Below are 18,356 nucleotides of genomic sequence, written 5' to 3'. Positions count from 1 at the left end.
TTCTTCTTTGCAGTAATGTATTTTTTTTTAAACTGGCCAGCCTTAAAGTTTGCCCAGTCTCAGGGTATTGTTAATGTATATTTATCCAAGTTTGTAAGGGTTAAGAGACAAAGACAAAATTCTCTCTTTGGAATTTTTTTTTATCTAATAATCAAATTAATTTTTGTAAAGGCAGTTTCATTTTATTTGGAGAAGCAACCAAAGAATAATACAGTACCTTTGTTTACAGATTTAATGTCATGTTGAAAAAAAAAATGGAATATAATTTTCTTTGGAACTGAATGTGAAGTTCATAACCTTTCAGAATTTTCTTGTACTGGTAAAAATTAATGTAATAAAAAAGTACACTTTTTTTTGTTTTTCAGGGGTCTTTGGAAATGGAGTGAAGCACAACTCGAGATGTCACACAGGAGCAAATGCTCTTGGGAAGATCGTTTTAGATAAATCTAGTAGCAGAGGTTTGCCGCCTCAGCAGACCGTGGTAAAGAAAGCAAGAATTTATTTTATTTCAGGATCCGTTACTGCATTAATAGCCAGAAATTTACTTATCCTTTAATTAAACAGTATATTGGTAAAAAATCAAAGATTTAAAAAATGCCTGTCTATAGAGTGCACAGATCTTTTTATTCATGTTGACAGATCCAAGGTAAGATGAGGTGGATGTTGTATTTTATAAATATTTTTTAAACAGACAAAAGAATACTTAAGTTGTTTACTTACTTGAATATTCCCTTGCTCATGCTTCACACCTTGACATGAAGGCCTCATTGTGGGTTTGATTTTGATCTCAGTACCTGGAGTGCAGTTAGTGTTCAATACAGCATTTATTATTTTGGATAAAGTTAGCATTTTATATGTGTAACTTACCGAGTAATTACATAGCCATAGTTTCCACTTGTACGACAGCTTAGATTAAAAATTTGCGGGTAGGGCTTCAATACAGTTTGTGTAGGTGATCAGCCCGTTCCACTAACAGAATATTGGAATGACCTAGCAAACAATTATCATTCATTTTGTGTCATCCATGGTGGCAACACTTGGTCTGGCAGTAGCTTTTTTCATTATTTTCCAGTTATTTTACCGGATTCCAATGGAGGATTCTTTAAATCAACCATCAGAATGCGTATATTGTAGCCTTCAAGCTTAAATCTTTCAGGATGAGTTTTTCTTTATGTTGTTTTACATTGATTCAGTCATCATCGAGTCGCCGGTAAATGATGCCATTTGCATTTATGGTTTGTTTACCAGTTCGGCTCCTGGTGGCACCGATAATATTTTGCCTTAAAAGTAATTCTCAGGTGTTAGAAATTCCAATATAAAAGTAAATTGCAGGTTACGCATTTTTATTAGGCCATAACTTTGCAATTTATGAACTGTTTTCCAGCTATAAACTACTAGCAAGCAGCAGATAATAGTTTTGTTTTTGAAAGTAATTCTCAAGTGTTATGACACTCCATTATAAAGTAATTGGTCTAGACACTATTATAAAATAATTGGTATATGTTAGGCTTTTCATTAGGCCATAATCTTTGCAGTTTACAAATTGCTTTACAGCCTTAATGTACTAGCGAGCCGAAGATAATAGTTTTGCCTTAAAAAGTAATTCTCGTATGTTACAGTATTCCATTATTAAGTAATTGGTGTATGTTACGCCTTCTTATTAGGCATTAGCTTTTGCAATTCATGAATTGTTTACTGACCATCGGCTACTGGCGAGAAGCCGATAATGGTTTTGCCTTAAGTAATTTTCAGATGTTACAACATTGCATTATTATCTTTCATTAGGCCATGATTTTGGCAATTTATGATTTTATCAGCCCTATGCTTCGTGCGAGCCACCAATAATTGCCTTGAAAGTAGTTCTTGGGTATTTTGCCATTTCACTAAGACTGTAACTTTTGCAATTATGATTTATTTACCAGACCTATGCTTCCTGGAAGCCTCCAGTAAATAAATTTTTGACATAACCGTCACACCTTCCTTTGCAGAACTGAAATTGTTTGGCAGAAAGTAGTAAGGAGAGAATTGGGGGTTTTTGTTGGCAGCTATAAGTTGACGTTCGTGACAGCCGAGAACCAACTCACGCTGCTAACCTGCTAGCTTTGCTGGCACCGATCTCAGGCGCCATCTTTCCCCCCAGCACCCTGTCTCATGCGCTTGGCGGCGCTATCCCCTACTAGCCGTCTTACCCCTTGCTTCCGCACCTGGCTCCCTTACTTCCCTTTCCATACCTTTGCCAGTGTTGTGTCTTGGTTAACAGATGTTAACCTTGTTATAGTGAAGTGTAGTGCAGTGGAGGAGGTGACTACTCATCCCCTTATGCTCCTAGACAGAAGGTCCCTGTCAAACTCCCCACAATTCCTGGGAGGAGGCAAACAAAGTCCAAGGGAGGTTGGGGGGTTCCACAAGGGTAGTTACCCCCATCAGTCGAGCCTTTTGCAGTCCCAGGTATCGGCGGACAGCCACTAGAAAGGCGTCTTTATGGATTTGTAGTGGAGGAGGTGGCTATCCGGCCCTATCAGATCTCATAAACCCAATCCCTATCAAACACCCATAAACCTGGGAGGAGGCATACTGTCGGTCCATAGGAGTCTGAAAGGGTTTTGCCCCTGGATAGTTACCCGTCAGTCGAGCCTGTTGTCTGCAGGTCTCAACAGACAGCCATTGAAAAGACGTCCATAAAGGTGTGCTTGCCTTGGCCATAGTGGCGCCGATGGCATTTTTTCGGTTTATGGATCAGTGTGAACAAGATGCTCCGTTGACACTTTTGGGATCCCAGTGTGGTTGGTTACGTATCATAGTGTAGACTAGTGACGCCAATGGTGTTTTTTTTTATTTATCTCATCCATTGTAAAGATATATCTCCCAGTCTTGGTGCGTCAGTAGTTTTCGTCATTGCTCTTCGAATCTGGACAGAGTCAGAGAGCACCCAACTTCCGAGCGCCCAGGTTCCGAGTTCCGTGCTCTTGAGTTCCGAGCTCCTGAGTTCTGAACTCCCAAATTCCAGGCTCCCAGGTGCCAAACGTCCGTATGCATCCTGGTGTTTGAGTGCTCAGTGGCCTCCGAGGTTCAGTGTCCGAGGGCACAGTGGTCAAGCGACTACTATCCGAGCACCCAGTGTCCAAGCTCACATGTTTACGCATCCACTTGTGTCATATGTTCACTCGTCATCCTGTCTGTTTCAAGTCGGCGGTCATTTATTTAACACCACACGTGGTACTACAAATGCTACCTCTTCACCTTTTTACGTCAGTTTCGTCCACTCCTATGCTTCGTTGGGGACCATTCACCACCAACTTAATAATTTGTTGGGCTTGTTACACCATACACTGAAAGTCTAGTACCCAAGTGTCTAGTGTCAGAGCACCCAGTGCCAGAGGTTAGGTGCCTTGGATTGTTTCCATATCCTGTCATGTATGGACTTGGACAGTTATGGTTTTAGAGATTTTTACGCTCTTATTTTGTATTCTCTAGAAGGAGATCTCTGGTGCTCTCTTCTACTGTGAGATTCACATAGTTACAGCGGACTATCGCTCCCAAACAAAGTGGTTCCGACACTAGTTTCAGAGTGCTCGACATTTTTTCTAGTACTCGGCTCCTGATGATGGGCTTCATGACCACAGTTCCTCATTTCTCTCTCTCTTAGACAGTAGACGAAGGTCAAGAGGGAGACAATCCAGATAGTTCTTTCACCCATTCTCCAGGGTGATTGGATAGGAGCTTGGATATGCAGGGAGCACTCCTCCAGATCCCCGTCCAAACTCCAGAGAGCTTTTTAGTTCTGTCTTTCAGGACAGGGCTTCCTAATCAGGGGTCTATCCTTCGACCTCTCCCGATTCCTAGCTCTTCCTGCATTTGATTTCCCCTTTTGTCTGGGCATTACTTCAGTCTTTACATGTCTACTGACTTCTTCATTATCTTCGAAGAAAGGGGCTCAAAGGCTCTTGACAGTAACCTTTACCAGGACAGGGAAACACAGTTGGACATCTATGTTGTTTCTTAACCCAGGTTTCTTTAGTCAGATTTCCAGTGGTGGCTGTCTGAACATGACTTGTCCATGGGAATTCTCTCTTCTGCTGAGCTTAGTTCTAGTCATCTTCTCAGCACCCCAGATCTAAGTCAAAGGAGCCCATTTGGAGAACCGGGAAGGTATCCAGGACTCTGTCCTGTCCCCAAGAAGAAAGGAACCTTCACTTATACTTTGGAGAGCTAAAGCGTTTCTCTTACAGCTCTAGTACTGCTCAACCCTAGCTCTTTGGTAGTCTATTTGGATAAGGCGTCAGTCTTAACACATCTACTTCAGCAGGGAAGCTGGATCCAGCATTCCCTCTCGACCAAAGAGCAGAGTTCTTCCTCTGTTGACAGATCAATCAAGTATTTTTGTCATTTGTTTTATTCAGGAACTAAGCGTCGAAGGACGTACTTGGCCATCAGAAGCTTGTCCTTTCCATCATGGCCTTTTGATCCTGAGTTGTCAGAATCATCTTTTTTTTTTTTTTTGTATGAAGCAAGCCACCCTTGAACCTGTTTGCCTCTTCAAGAAACCTTCTACATGATCGAGGAAGTGCTGAACAGTCTCAGGCTCAGCTTCCAGTTACTTACAGTTGTTGGTGGACTCTTCAAGATCTTTCCCCCAAATTGTGTCTTCTCAGACAACCTAGCTTCAGAGATACTACCAGGGGTGATCCACTCTTGCCCAGACAAGCGCTGGAATGTCCGTAGGATTGTCTTCTGAAGAGTCTTCAAGACGTGTTGCAGAGACTATTACAAGATTCAGAAGTCACCCTCTTCCTCCGTTTCCCAGACTTAGTGGTCGTCTTTGAAAGCTGGTGTCTTGAACTCTTCGTCTCTTCTTTTTAGACACCTCTGACCCTTCTGCAGATTACCTATTTGTTTCTGAGAAGATCTAGGTTCTCTCGCTTCCTTGAAGAATTACCGATCTATGCTTATCTCTAGTTATGCATAGAGACCTGGATCTTTCATCTTCTTCTCAAAGACCTCTCAAGGCCTTTGATTGTAGCCAAGGATCCATCCAAGACCTGGATCCGTTCTTTCTCCCTTAGAGCTTAACGGACATCCTTGGCTTCCAGGAGCTCCGTCCAGCTCCCAAATTCCTAACTTGCCTGGTGTCCAGCTCACCTGACACCAGCTACAACCTTGCACCAGCGCATGCTCCAAGCACCCAAGAGCGCTCACCAACTCCGGGAGAAAAGAGTGTACTCTCTGTCCAATTAGATTTTTAGGTATTTACCTCAAACAGGACTTGATAATCTAGAGGGCCTTCTTATCCATTAATTTTTGGTCAAGAATCCCTCGCCCTTAGATTAAGATCGCATTGTCCTTCATCCTAAAGAGAATTTCTGAAACACTTAGATTCAGGAGAACAACTTTGCCTTCTTCAGTGAAAGCTAGGTCATCTGAGTGGCCTCTACTTCTTTAGCTTTCAGGGACATATGTCCCTTACTTCCATTTGGCATCGGCCTACTGGAAGTATATGAGGCGTGTAGCATTAGAAGGGCCTCTTGCCACAACTTTTGAAAATGGCTTTTTTTTTTGCCTTATCATCTTCCCAACATATCTATCTTTCATATGGGAGGGTGCAAGAGGCCCTTTCCATACAAAAACATAGGGTAAATGATACTCTTTTATGAGTATGATTTTCAACCTTCTGGCCAGTAGTTGCAATCGAGTGGTAGTTTGTAAAACACAACGGCCTCTCACCACTCGGCTCCTGGGATGCCAAATTGGTACCGAACGGCTGTAGTTTCAGCCTTTATAAACAAATCATGTGGTTTCTGCCGCTATTTTTACTTATTATTTTGTGAAGTTGCAGCTTGTTTTTGCCTTCATTATGTCAGGAAATACTAGTGATTCTGTAGGTAATAGCTAAGTGCCCAGTGATCGTGTGAAGAGGCGAAAATTAGCGTCTTCTCACCACTCAGCTCCTGAGAACGCCAAGTTAGTACCGAATGGCCGTAGTTTCAGCCTTCTGCGTAAACTTTAAACAAATCCTGTGATTTCTGCCACTATTTTTACCGATTATTTTGTGAATTTGCAGCTTCAGTGATATTTGTGTGCATTCATTATGTCAGGAAACACTAATGAAATTGTGGGTAAATAGCCAACTGGCCAATGACCATGTAAAAATGCGAAAATTAGTGTCGTTTTATGGCAGCCAAGTTTCGAGTGATGAAGAATTTTTGGACATCGATGCCAGCGACGACGTAGACGATCCCGATTATGTGCCTAAGGATGATTCTTGATCTATGTCAGTGAATTCAGAAGAGAGCATTGGTGATGATGATGATGATAAAGATAGTGATTTTAGGTCTGTAGAGGCAGGTTGTGCTGGTATTAGCAGTGGTAGGCTTAGTGGTAGTAGTAGTGGTAGGCCTAGTGATAGCAGTGGTGGTAGCCCTAACAATAGCATGAAAGGTAAAGTAAAGAAAACAGGCTGAGTTTGTGTTGCCAACAAGAAAGAATGGGCACAAAATGTGGCAAAATGTTTCTAACCCATAGTCACCATTGCATACGGCCTATCTCTATAGATGACGAACATGAAACGGAAAAGGACTAAGGTTTAGAAAATTAATAGCTGTTGATGAATGAGGAATTATGGAACTGCCATCAATCACAAGTTACTGACAAAATGAGTGTAATCCTTTTCCTTTCCATTACAATTAAATTTTTCTTTGTTTATACTCTTTGTATCAGGGTTTGTACTTTTTTGTTTATGGAAATTGCTACAAAAACATCAGTAGGAACAATAGCAATAATATTGAAAAACAATAATGATTATAATAATGCTAATAATATACAATGATAATACTGATAACATTGAGAGAGAGAGAGCTGTTATAAAGATTGCTCAATGTTTTCGTCCGTATGTTTAAGAATAGCGTATTATTTGCAATAAAAACTTAATAATTATAAAGTAATAAGCATTACACACAATATGTAAAGATTAAGTGATCAAAAGTTTCCAAAAAACTCAAAAAATACCATAATTATACCTTTAAAATTCCCCTCCCTTTTTCCCAAAAAAGGGGTGGGGATGAACCCTAATTTTTTTTATGCATACTATTATATTTCTGATCACAAATACTTCCTCTCATACAAATTTTAACTTTGTATCTTGAAAAATAAAGAAATTACAGCAGGTTCAAGTTCCAAAACTTTGATGGCTTATAACTCAAAATTTTTTTTGGTGGCGAAAGGCCCTTCTAATGCTACACACCTCATATTGTCCTTCACGTCGCACAGGCACATATGTCCATTACTTCCATTCTGCATCGACCAACTGGAAGTATAATCGTCCTTTGCATCTCATCTCACTGTCTTAAGAAGTGAAACCTGAACTTCTAGCTCTGCTGGCACCCAGCTCTTCGGGCGCCAGTTACAAGTCTGGCCCCAGCTATAGAGCCCCCAGCGCCCAGAGCTTCGGGCTTCCCTGGTGCTCAGCTTACCTGGCACCAGCTACAGTCTGGTGCCAACTTTAGAGCTTAAGGCATCTGTGATCTCCCAGCGGCTCAGCTGGCACCCAGTTCGCCTAGCACCCAGCTCGCTTGGCACCAGCGATATTTATACCAATCTGCGAGCTTCCACAGCTCGCCTGACGCCAACTCCAGACTGGCACTAGCTAAGTAACGTGTAAATTCTGCAGTACCACAGGATAGTGACTGGCGTGGTATGGCAGGTTGAATTATAAGATTTTCTCCTATCTCTTCACCTTCTAGTAAGGTATAGAGTTTTTTAAGAGCCAGGAGGTACAAAGTACCTGGAGCACCCACCACTCTCAGTGGATGGGTTGTGGTGTTATTTCATTGTAGGTGACTGTATCTGGTTATTTTTTACATTGGTACTGTGCCCAGGGCAAGGGCACCTGTTAAAGTTTTGCTAACTATTGGATAACTCCTTAGGTGCATAACTTCCACCGATGCTTTGGTAGCCATCGGAGTACTCCTTCACTACGAAGCTCCCACTTAGTAGAGGCGACCCTTGGCTCTACCGCCATGCCACTACAGGTTAAGTTGAGCGACAACCAGTTGCAGTTTTATACTGCAGGCTCTCTTAACTAATAAGGAATGACAAGCATTGTATTCAATGCTCGCAACTTTTCTGTTTCAAATTCATTACATGACTTAATGCTTTTGGAGTAGAATACTATGTCGTTGTATCCCACCTCCTGTCAATGTGGGATTCAGCTATGTAATTACTTGGTAAGTTACGTATATAAAAATTAAATTTTTTAATAAAATAAAGTTTTACATATACTTACCAAGTAATTACAGAATAGGAGCCCACCCTCCTCCCCTCTGATGGACGTAAGGCATAAAACGAATGAGAATTGTTTGCTAGGTTGTTCCAGTATTCTGTTAGTGGGACAGGCTGATCTCCTACACAAACTATATTGAAGCGCTACCCACGAAATTTTGAATCTCAAGCTGCCGTTCGAGTGGAAACTATAGCTATGTAATTACTTGGTAAGTATATATAAAACTTTATTTTATTATAAAAAAGTAATTTTCTTCATCACATACCCTATGCTGCTGGTTAGTTAGTTATAAATGATTTGTTTAACCAGACCTCTGAACTCTTTTAGGGTTCTTCTCGGGCTGGAAAAAAGAGAGGGGGAGGAATAAAAGAGAGGGGGAGGAATAAATATAGAAAAAAAGGGGGAGACGAATTATATTTTATTTATTAATTTAATTTTTAGAAGAGAATAATATTATTAATTGAAAAGTTATTACCTTTAGCTAGAATATCTTTTATTGATTTATTTTGTAAATAAGTATTTCTTTCATGCTGCCATCTGGGACAGTCAATCAAGATATGTTTGATTGTTATTGGGATGTTATATTTTTAACAAGTTATTGGATTTGTGTGCAGAGTTTACTAAGGAAACTAGTGATATATACTTATGTTGGGTAAACTGTATAGGAAACTTTGCACCTTGATCAAACCCACCTGCAGGGTCCTTTCACATTGTAGTGATAGTTCCTTTAGGGTGCTGTGTCAGCAAAAGTAAAAATACTTATGATCTAATTCTTTCTAGGAGGTTAAGGAAAATTCAGTCTGTTTACCCCTTGCTATATAAACTCATTTTATGGCTTGTTTTATGTTGTATTGTGCTCACCTAGGTTTCATAATTGGTGTATTAGAAGGAAATATAGCTTTACTCTAGAATCTCTCAATCTTCTTTTGTGTTCTTACAAACTTATGAGTGCAGTCCATTTATATCAGGATTAGTTTTTACATTTTTCTGAAGGATTTTGTAGCTAAAAGATTTTCCATAATTTTTTTGGCTCCAGGGTGGGAAGAGAAGGGGAAGACCTCCTAAGTCTCTAAATAACCGTAACAAGAAAAGCCCTGTAAAATCCAAGATGAAGACCTCTTCAATATCCTCCAAGGAAGTCATCATGGGTGGGTTTGTTAGTGCCACACATGTAGAAGATAACTCAAGTCAAGATAGTGCTGTTGATAGCAGCATTAACAATCTGTTGTCAGATCAGAAAACTTGTCAAGAAAATACTTATTTGCAAGACCCAATTGAAGAAATTCCTCAGCTGTGTGGGGCAGTAGAGGTGAGACATTGAACATCTGCAGTGCCATTCATATAATATTTAAATTACCTAAACATTGGCATTATGTGTATTTTGTTCATTCATGTATTTGTTTCAAACAGTCCATATATTAAATAGCATTTGGCTCTGATTAATCAAGCTGTTACATTAGTATTTGGCTGGAAATCATTTTGAAATAATATAACTTGCTTATGGTTATCATGCAGTATACTGAAGCCCTTTGACTTTGAACAATGATTTGTCTAAGAAAACGAAGGAAAGAACAATGATTTGTCTAAGAAAACGAAGGAAAGCTTTACATTGCCTTATATTGAAAAATCATCTTGTAAAGAATATCAACAACAAACAGTTAAATTGAAAAATATCGCTTTCCAAGTTCATTCAAGCACATGCAGCTATTTGCCAGTCACTAGGTTCTTTCCCATGCATTGAAATGGTTGAAGTCTCAAAATTATTAGAATGTATCAAGATCAAGGCACATTTTATCATAGGTTATGTTTGATCGTATTGGTTTTGCATGTCTGTGTTGGTCTAGAAATAGTTTTTGCTTTTCATGAACTTAGTAGAAAATCAAAGAAAGGTTCCATAGCATATTATTAAGTGTGTACAGTATCTTTGTATATCACATATAAATAAAAGAAAGGCCAAAAGAAAATATATACAAATAAAATTTTATCTTTTAAAAAATACAATGTTATAGAAGCCGTTATAAATGTATTTGGACTTTAACTTAAGACCAGATAATGGGTTAAGGCTTAATAACAGTAAAAGAAAGGAAGAGCCATCAGGTGTTGAGACTGGAATTTTTAAATGAAAAAATGTATGTATTCCATATGTATATGTTGCCCATTGATTGCATCTCTTGCAGTTAAATGAGGTGAAAGACTTCATTCGTGAGTGGGTGTCATCCTGTCCTAATCCAGAAGAGGAAGATGTGGATATAATAGCATCTTACTACAGTAACCTTGTTATTTTTCGAGATCTAGAGAAAGTTGACCTTCTCATCAAGTATTTTTACAGGCAAGTGAATTTTCACATTTTCAAGAAAGCTTAGTAAAGTAATTTTCATATCCTTATACTTAATTATGTACCATGATTTGAAAGTAGATAAAATTACATATCTTAAAGTTTAATTTGCTCTTGTGTAATCCTACACAGGGATGACTGAGAGTTCTTAACCTTCTCCACTTGCAGCTGTCCATTGTATTTAGTAGACAGCTGAATCCATTAAAACAATTTATAGCTTTTGTATAGTTTTCCATTCTACATCATAAAGGCAGCATAGCATTTAAATCGTTTGACTGGTTTATATGAGGTGAATAACACTACTTAAAGAGTTTGTATTTCAGGCAAGTCATACGTACCTGTAATCGGCTGTGGCGGTTGGCATACCACAATGTTGTAGACAGAGTTCAGAGTGTTATGTTACATCATTATGAAGGAAAGCTGAAAGTGCCCTCCCTTATGATAGAAGAATCTTGAAAGGTCTGTTTAAGTTTTTCATGCTTTAATATGGTATTCATTAGCATAGAAACATGTCTGTGATATTAATCAATAATATGTACTACCTCTTTATAACTATGTAAAAGAAATGTGTTTTGGAATACATAGTTCAAATTAACTAATTTAATCTTTAAGTGTAAATTTTTTTTTTTAATATTTAATTCATTTAGTTTTGTTCATGCCATTAAAATAACATGTAAAACCACAATCCCACACATGTACCTTACATAAATAAAATAAGGGGTTACATCTGTATTATTTGGTTCTTGAAACTTAGCACTAGGGTATTGTTTAGATATTTAGATGTTAAGCTCAAGTAAAACTATGTTATTGCAATAAAACACATATTCTACAATTGTAAAATATGTATTTTAATTGTAAAAATGTGTTCAGTGCAAACTGATCTGGTCAGACCAGCTTGAAAGAGCTTGCAAGGAGAAAAGTTCACTGCACATGTCCAACCGATGCTCCACTGACCCTGAAGATAAGTTGCCATCTTGAAGAGTGCAGTGAGTGCAGTTCTGAGTCAACCTTTCATTACAATGGCCAACGCCAGTTCCATGCCAAATTCCAGATAGAGATTCCCAACAAAGATTAAGCTTTACCATCCCTTTTAGTCTTCTCTCCAGTGTTCAGATCAGGATCTGTCTTCTGAGTTTTTTGAAAGCTTGGAAGCTTATTAGCACAGAGATGAGTTTTGAAGGTTCTTCATAATGGTTACCAGCTGTTCAACATGATTCCTCCCCAGCTGTCCTAACTGATCACCTTTGATTCTTTCCCCTCCAGTCTAGTGAAGCATAGATTCTACAATTTGTGTATCCTTGTTTTAAAGTCTCAGGTGGTTGGGGACCAATTAAAGATCTTGGCTACCTCAATGAGTTTCTCTGACAAAAGGTTGGTGTGTATTGTTGACTGTAACTTCCTTCAGTAGACCTGATGAATGCATGCTTTCACAACTCGATCCACCCACTCTAGGAAATTTCTTCCCTTTGTATAGCAGGGCCTTATCTTCCAGTTCTGAGCCCTTTGCTTCAGTCTGTATACAGCCCTTCAGGTCTTCACCAGGACTCCAGCCCCAGTGGCCACCTTGGCTTATTGTCTGGGTCTGCATTTAAGTACATATGTGGATAACTGCCTTTTTTTTTCTAGGGAGGAATTAAAGAAGCACCTTAGCTTCTTCTGGACTTGTTTCAGTCCTTGGGCCTATTGGTTTACTTGGAGAAGCCCCATCTGATCCCTTCACACAGGGTTTGGTCCTCAGCCTACAAGTCATTTTGGAGAAGTCCCACTTGTCCCTTTCACACAGGGCAACTTATTGTGGATGCATATTGACAAAAACACAGAGATATTACTATTAAGTAGATTAACCAGACCACTGAGCTGTTTTATTTAGCTCGCACAGTGCTTGATGGATTTGTCTTTATTAATGAAAAGGTGTAGGTTTTTTTTAATAAATTACAGCCCTCTAAAAATTTTGTAAAATCCTTGGTAGAATATGGAGACTGACAAAATTTGTTTCCAAAAAACTTGACATTCAAGGTCTATTATATTTTTGGACATTCTCACATTGTATGTTTAAATGTTAATAATGTTACTCTGTAGTCTGTACATAATGGAGATTGCATTTTTGGACATTCTCACATTGTATGTTTAAATGTTAATAATGTTACTCTGTAGTCTGTACATAATGGAGATTGCATTATGTGGGATAGTCATCAAATATCTTGGGGTCAGACAAGAGTGACATTTTCTAAGATGTCAAAGTTCCTTGTATGTATTCCAACATTGGCCTTAATTTCTTTGAATATGTTGCTATCATTTTCACATATATATATTCTGCCATTTATTGATTATAATGAGTTTTAGAGATGCTGATTGTAACAGGCAGCTTTGGCTGTTTTATGAGCTTCTTTGTTTTCTTTAATGCCTACATGGGCAGGAGTCCAACTTATTTCTACATTCTTACCATCTTCCATATAATTTGTGAAGTGAAAATTTTGGTTGTTGTGAAATTGTATTTTTTGGATTGTAATTTCGAAAGGTTTCTATAGCAAAATTACAAATTTCTGAAGTGGCACATCTTCAGTAATGTTCGTGGCTGATCCTGTTGCACATAAGTCTGCTGTGAAAACAATGTCATTGTTTGGCAAGGAATTTATAATGTTTTGTTGGGTGATGCAGCTGCAAATTCTATGCCTGATGTAGATTTGGACCTATCGTATATTGCTTAAGTGTGGACCCTTACATCTTATATCTTTTGCATGTCATTTATGATATTCTGGGGTATATATATAGGTTTTAGATTAAGATTTTGAGTGTGTAACAGCTTGCATTTTATACATATTCCAAGGAGGAGTTTTATTGGATGCTTTTTGGGGACAGGGTATAGAATGCAATTTGGGAGTTTCCTCATCACCCTTGACCTACAGCCAAGCCTTGACAGTTTTGACAGGGCACCTGGTATCTTGGAGATGCTGGTTCCTCTGTCACTTATTCCCTCTTAGCCTTCACGTTGGAAGGCCCCCATGATATCTCCATTCATCTGCATCCCAACCACAGACACTGCTTGACAATCTTCTTTGGTGATGGGACCAACAGAAGCTACTTTAAAGAGTACTAGTATCATTAGTAACAAGTATCATTAGTTCAGCAAAATCTCAAACTCCTGATGTTTTCGTATGCCTCAGATGGAGGCTGGGCAAGGCTACTATCTTAACCTCAGTTTGTTCAGAGGATTTGTAGTCTTTATTGGTAATCTCAGCAGTGCTCATAAGAGCCTTCCTATAGAGTTGTCTATTCATTCTGACATCTGCAAGGTTTTGTGGCAAGTGAATATGTCCATGCTAGAGATGTTTGCCATGTCATGGAACACCAACTATAGCACCAACATACTTTCCAGCACAATTAAAGGCACCAGCTTGGGCAGTAGATTCCATGCTCCCTCTTCAGAGTGCTGAGACACTTATTAGTTTCAGACATCAGTAACAACTCATGAAACTCTGCCCCCTTTTTTTTTGTACAAAAGTATTTTTTGGATCTCCGTGGAGTGTCCTAAGCTTTGTCCTGCTTGGGGGTGTCTTCTGAACAGCTCCACTTCCATAAGTTTCGCAATCAGTCTGTTACTGCATTTTTACAAGTGACAACTATCAAGCATTCACAAAGAGAAGAACACTGAACAAAAGAAGGAATAAATAAAACAAAATGTAATAGTGAAATGAAGTAATAGAACTAGGAAGCAGATGTGAAATAAAATAATCATGGAGTTAGTTGTCTTTATATTGCTTATTTGCATTTGCACAACATTTCATTGTATACATCCTAGAATATGTACAGTATTTTTTTAAATATCTTTTAACATAATATAATATAGTAATATACATAAGTGTATGATATGTTTATTTAGAGCTAAAAGATGAAAGTGATGATAATGTGAATAGTCTTATAGCTATAGATCAGATTGTAAAGATTCCATTTTTATCATCTCTTTCCATTTTATGGTTATAACCTCCAGGTGCAGTTTGAAAGGAATTGTCTGGGATTTTCATGAGACTGGAATTTTGGATTCCAAAACAATCATCTGCCTTCTTTAGGTTTGATGTGCTGCCTTCAAACTGATCCAGGTCTTTGTTTGCACTGTTGCAACTGCTGAGCTTGCTAGAAAAACAGTTGCTCTCAGATTCCACACAATGACCTAATTGGTCAGAGGAATTTGTGTGTGAATAGTGAACTATTTGCTGTTCCTTACTGTTCCAGTCATTTAACTGATAATACTCGAGAGATTCCTGATGAGGTAGTTGGAGAGAGTACTCTGCAGTCATAGAAGTCCTGTGAGACACAGATGGATAGTTGAATTTTGCAGTATTCTTTGACTCTGATGAGGATTCCTTTGGAGAATACTTTTGCCTCAAGTACTTCTGTTTTGCTTCCTCGTATGATTTGCCTGAAACTATGTCTCCACTTGGGAGCATAAAATGTTGAACTGGACTGTCATCGCACTGTGAGAACCTAGAAGTAGCGGAAAAAGGTTTAAAACAGATTACGTACGGATAGCAGTCAGAATCCCAAGATAATAAAATAATTGTACATTTGCCAAGCCTTAGAGTCTTAAATAATATATATCCCCCCCTCTCTATCTCTCTCCATTGGGTATGCACACAGTATGTGTTCATAATGTTTTAAAAATGTAAAGTACAGGTATTATTTCTTTGGAATACAAAAATGTTGTCATTCACTTAAAAACAAATGGATTAACATTCCTCGAGAGATGAACACACACTCTTAATTTGATCTCTTTAACTAATAGATATTAGCACATAGTGTGTGTATTCATAATGTTTAAAAATGTGTAGTACAGGTAATACATCTTTTAACTATTTAAAACTACGTACTGTACTGTATTTAAAACACAAACTTATGTCGTCATGCGAGTGAAACGTTCTTTCTCAGGCAGAATACTGTACAGCTAAAACCTGATTTGCTGGCTAGTTGTCAGTGAGAGACCTAGACTTCTGTTCTATTTTTAGACATTTCATTCTAAAACTGTGTGTATGGCACTAAGTTAGAACGTTGCCTTGATTGTGATTATTTGACTGAAGCTTGCAAAAATTACAAAATAATTTGTTTTATATAATTATTTCTTCATGAAAACATGAATTTAACAATATTTTTAACTTAAATATAGAGTGGTATGAAAAATCCCACAACAGTCTCATAGTGATGCATCATCACTTGCGACTCCTATTCCTGGACCTACCTCAAATTAATGACCACAAACTGATGACGACGTTAGTAACAATAAAGAACAATCCTATCCAAGATCGATAAGATGAGATATATTTTATAGTTGTACTTATCGTTAAAATTCACAAGTTGAATTACAATTATTCTGATCGTGTATATTTTTGCATTTTATGGAAAGTTTTTGTTGAAAAAATGTTAGTGAACATATGGTCTTAATTGTTCCACTAATTTATTATTGATGATTTTAATTATCTCACATTCTTATAATAGTGTATTAATATAAATAATAATAAACTATACCATAATGAATAAATAACTGTAATGAAAAAAGGGAAAAAATTGTCTTTGCTGCAGTAATTTTGTTTATGCTCTTGGCCCCAGTTCCAAAATCTGAAAAATTAAAAAAACCGAAACATCTGGCCCCGAGGATTTCAGATAAAGGATTGTGTACCTTATTGTGAGGGTAATATAGTACATTCCAGTATACAATGAAATTTACCATAAATATTACTGTTGTAAATGTCTGTGTTTTACCGTGATAGTCTAACCAGGGCAGCGTTGAGGTTTGTTTACATCTGCTCATGGCAAATGGCTGAAAGGCAAGCTACTGCTGTATTGTCAAGCAGTTTTTCTTAAACTGATAACAGATATAATTTGGCTTATTTTTTTATATTTTATTAATTTACTGAAATAATTATAGTTTTTACAAAAATTTTTGTGCCTACCTAGTATATTTATTACCTAGCCTAGCTTATGCGGTCGTCCATTGGTAATACAGCCGCATTGGACTTAGGGCAGTTTTTTATACAAACATTTTAAAATAAAAAAGCACATTTAACCCTTAAACGCCTATTGAACGTATCATATGTCGACTAAAATTGTCTGTTGGGTGCCGAGTGGACGCACCCGCACGCCGACTACAAAAAATTTCAACCTTCGTCAACTTTGACTCGACCGAAATGGTCGAAAACGCAATTGTAAGCTAAAATTTTACATTCTACTAATATTCAATCATGTACCTTCATTTTGCAACAAATTGACGTCTCTAGCACAATATTTCGATTTATGGTGAATTTTTGAAAAACTTTTTCTTATGCACGGGTAACTCAGCCGAAAATTTCATAAATTCTTTTGTCATTTTGTCGTAATTTTGCACTGTTCTATATTAGCTGTTACATAAAGTTTTATCTATGAAAATGTGTACAATTTCATGTAAAATACAGCAAAAATACAACCCATGGTTGTAGCTTTCATCAGTTTTGAAATATTTTCATATAAATCACGATAACTGCCAAAATTTCAAGCTTCGGGTCAATTTTAACTCGACTGAAATGGTAAAAACGCAATTATAAGCTAAAACTCTTACATTCTAGTAATATTCAATCATGTACCTTCATTTTGCAACAAACTGGAAGTCTCTAGCACAATATTTCAATTTATGGTGAATTTCTGAAAAAAATTTTTTCCCTTACGCCTCGCCACAGTAACTTGGCCGAACATCTCAGAAATTCTTTCGTCATGTTGCATTTTACATTAGTCGTTACATAAACTTTTATATATGAAAATGAGTACTTTCATGTATAATACAACAGAAAATAGCTCATGATTGTAGCTTTATCAGTTTTGAAATATTTTCACATAAATCACGATAACTGCAAAATTTCAACCTTCGGTCAACTTTTGACTCGACTGAAATGGTCAAAAACGCAATTGTGCTAAAACTCTTACATTCTAGTAATATTCAATCGTTTAACTTCATTTTGCAATAAATTGGAAGTCTCTAGCACAATATTTCGATTTATGGTGAATTTTAAAAAGTTTTCCTTACGCCTGCGCTGTAACTCGCCGAACATCTCAGAAATTCTTTTCGTCTCGTTGTCGTAATATTTGCACCGCTTTAAATTAGTCGTTACATAAAGTTTTATATATGAAAATATGCACAATTTCATGTACAATACAACAAAAATAACTCATGGTTGTACCTTTTATCAGTTTTGAAATATTTCCATATAAATCACGATAAATAGAAAAAATTGACTTTCGGTCAATTTTAACTCGACCGAAATGGTCGAAAACTGCAATTGTAAGCTAAAACACTTACAGTCTAGTAATATTCAATCAATTAGCTTCATTTTTCAACAAACGGGAAGTCTCTAGCACAATATTTCGATTTATGGTGAATTTTTGAAAAACATTTTTTTACGTCCGTGCTTACAAATTCATGCATCATTTTGTGATAATATTTTCTCTGTGTTGCTTTGATAGTTTTAAAATTTGTTATATACCAAAATCATCGCAATTTAGTGTACAATACAACTAAAAAAATTAACTCATTAGCTTTAAGCGTTTTGCTTACAGCGTTTGTATACAATTATATACGAAGTTTTTTTTCGCTGTCATATATTCCAATATTTATATATGATAATGATATTTTTTCATTTCTGATGGTTGCATACTAAACTTCAGGCAATGACAAAAAATGAGCCAAAAATGAACTGTTAATCTTAAAAACTAAGCGTGCATGTGATT

General features: G+C 37.3%; 2 protein-coding genes across 8 annotated transcripts in view; one reads left to right on the top strand and one right to left on the bottom strand.

The window, feature by feature from the left end:
* Nucleotides 1–18,356, top strand: part of Rev1 (Rev1 DNA directed polymerase) — a 571,847-nt gene that overhangs the window by 546,780 nt on the left and 6,711 nt on the right. For 4 of the 7 annotated variants that reach the window (XM_067085706.1, XM_067085708.1, XM_067085709.1 and 1 more), the window contains 4 exons: nt 366–481; nt 9,312–9,584; nt 10,453–10,604; nt 10,934–11,336. In XM_067085706.1, coding sequence (XP_066941807.1) covers nt 366–481; nt 9,312–9,584; nt 10,453–10,604; nt 10,934–11,066 — 674 coding nt within the window. In that variant the 3' untranslated portion in view covers nt 11,067–11,336. Of the gene's footprint in view, nt 1–365; nt 482–9,311; nt 9,585–10,452; nt 10,605–10,933; nt 11,337–12,236; nt 12,701–18,356 lie in introns of those variants that run through there. The other 3 variants (XM_067085705.1, XM_067085707.1, XM_067085711.1) reach the window with 3 other exon arrangements.
* LOC136827756 (uncharacterized) overlaps nt 14,346–18,356 on the bottom strand; it is a 69,872-nt gene continuing 65,861 nt past the window's right edge. Inside the window, exon 10 of the mRNA XM_067085218.1 lies at nt 14,346–15,092. Within this exon, the coding sequence (XP_066941319.1) occupies nt 14,540–15,092 (553 nt within the window). The 3' untranslated portion in view covers nt 14,346–14,539. The remainder of the gene's footprint in view (nt 15,093–18,356) is intronic.

This window comes from Macrobrachium rosenbergii, chromosome 42, assembly GCF_040412425.1.
Source record: "Macrobrachium rosenbergii isolate ZJJX-2024 chromosome 42, ASM4041242v1, whole genome shotgun sequence".
In the NCBI taxonomy this organism is placed as follows: domain Eukaryota; kingdom Metazoa; phylum Arthropoda; class Malacostraca; order Decapoda; family Palaemonidae; genus Macrobrachium; species Macrobrachium rosenbergii.
This window is presented reverse-complemented; position numbering and strand designations above follow the sequence as displayed.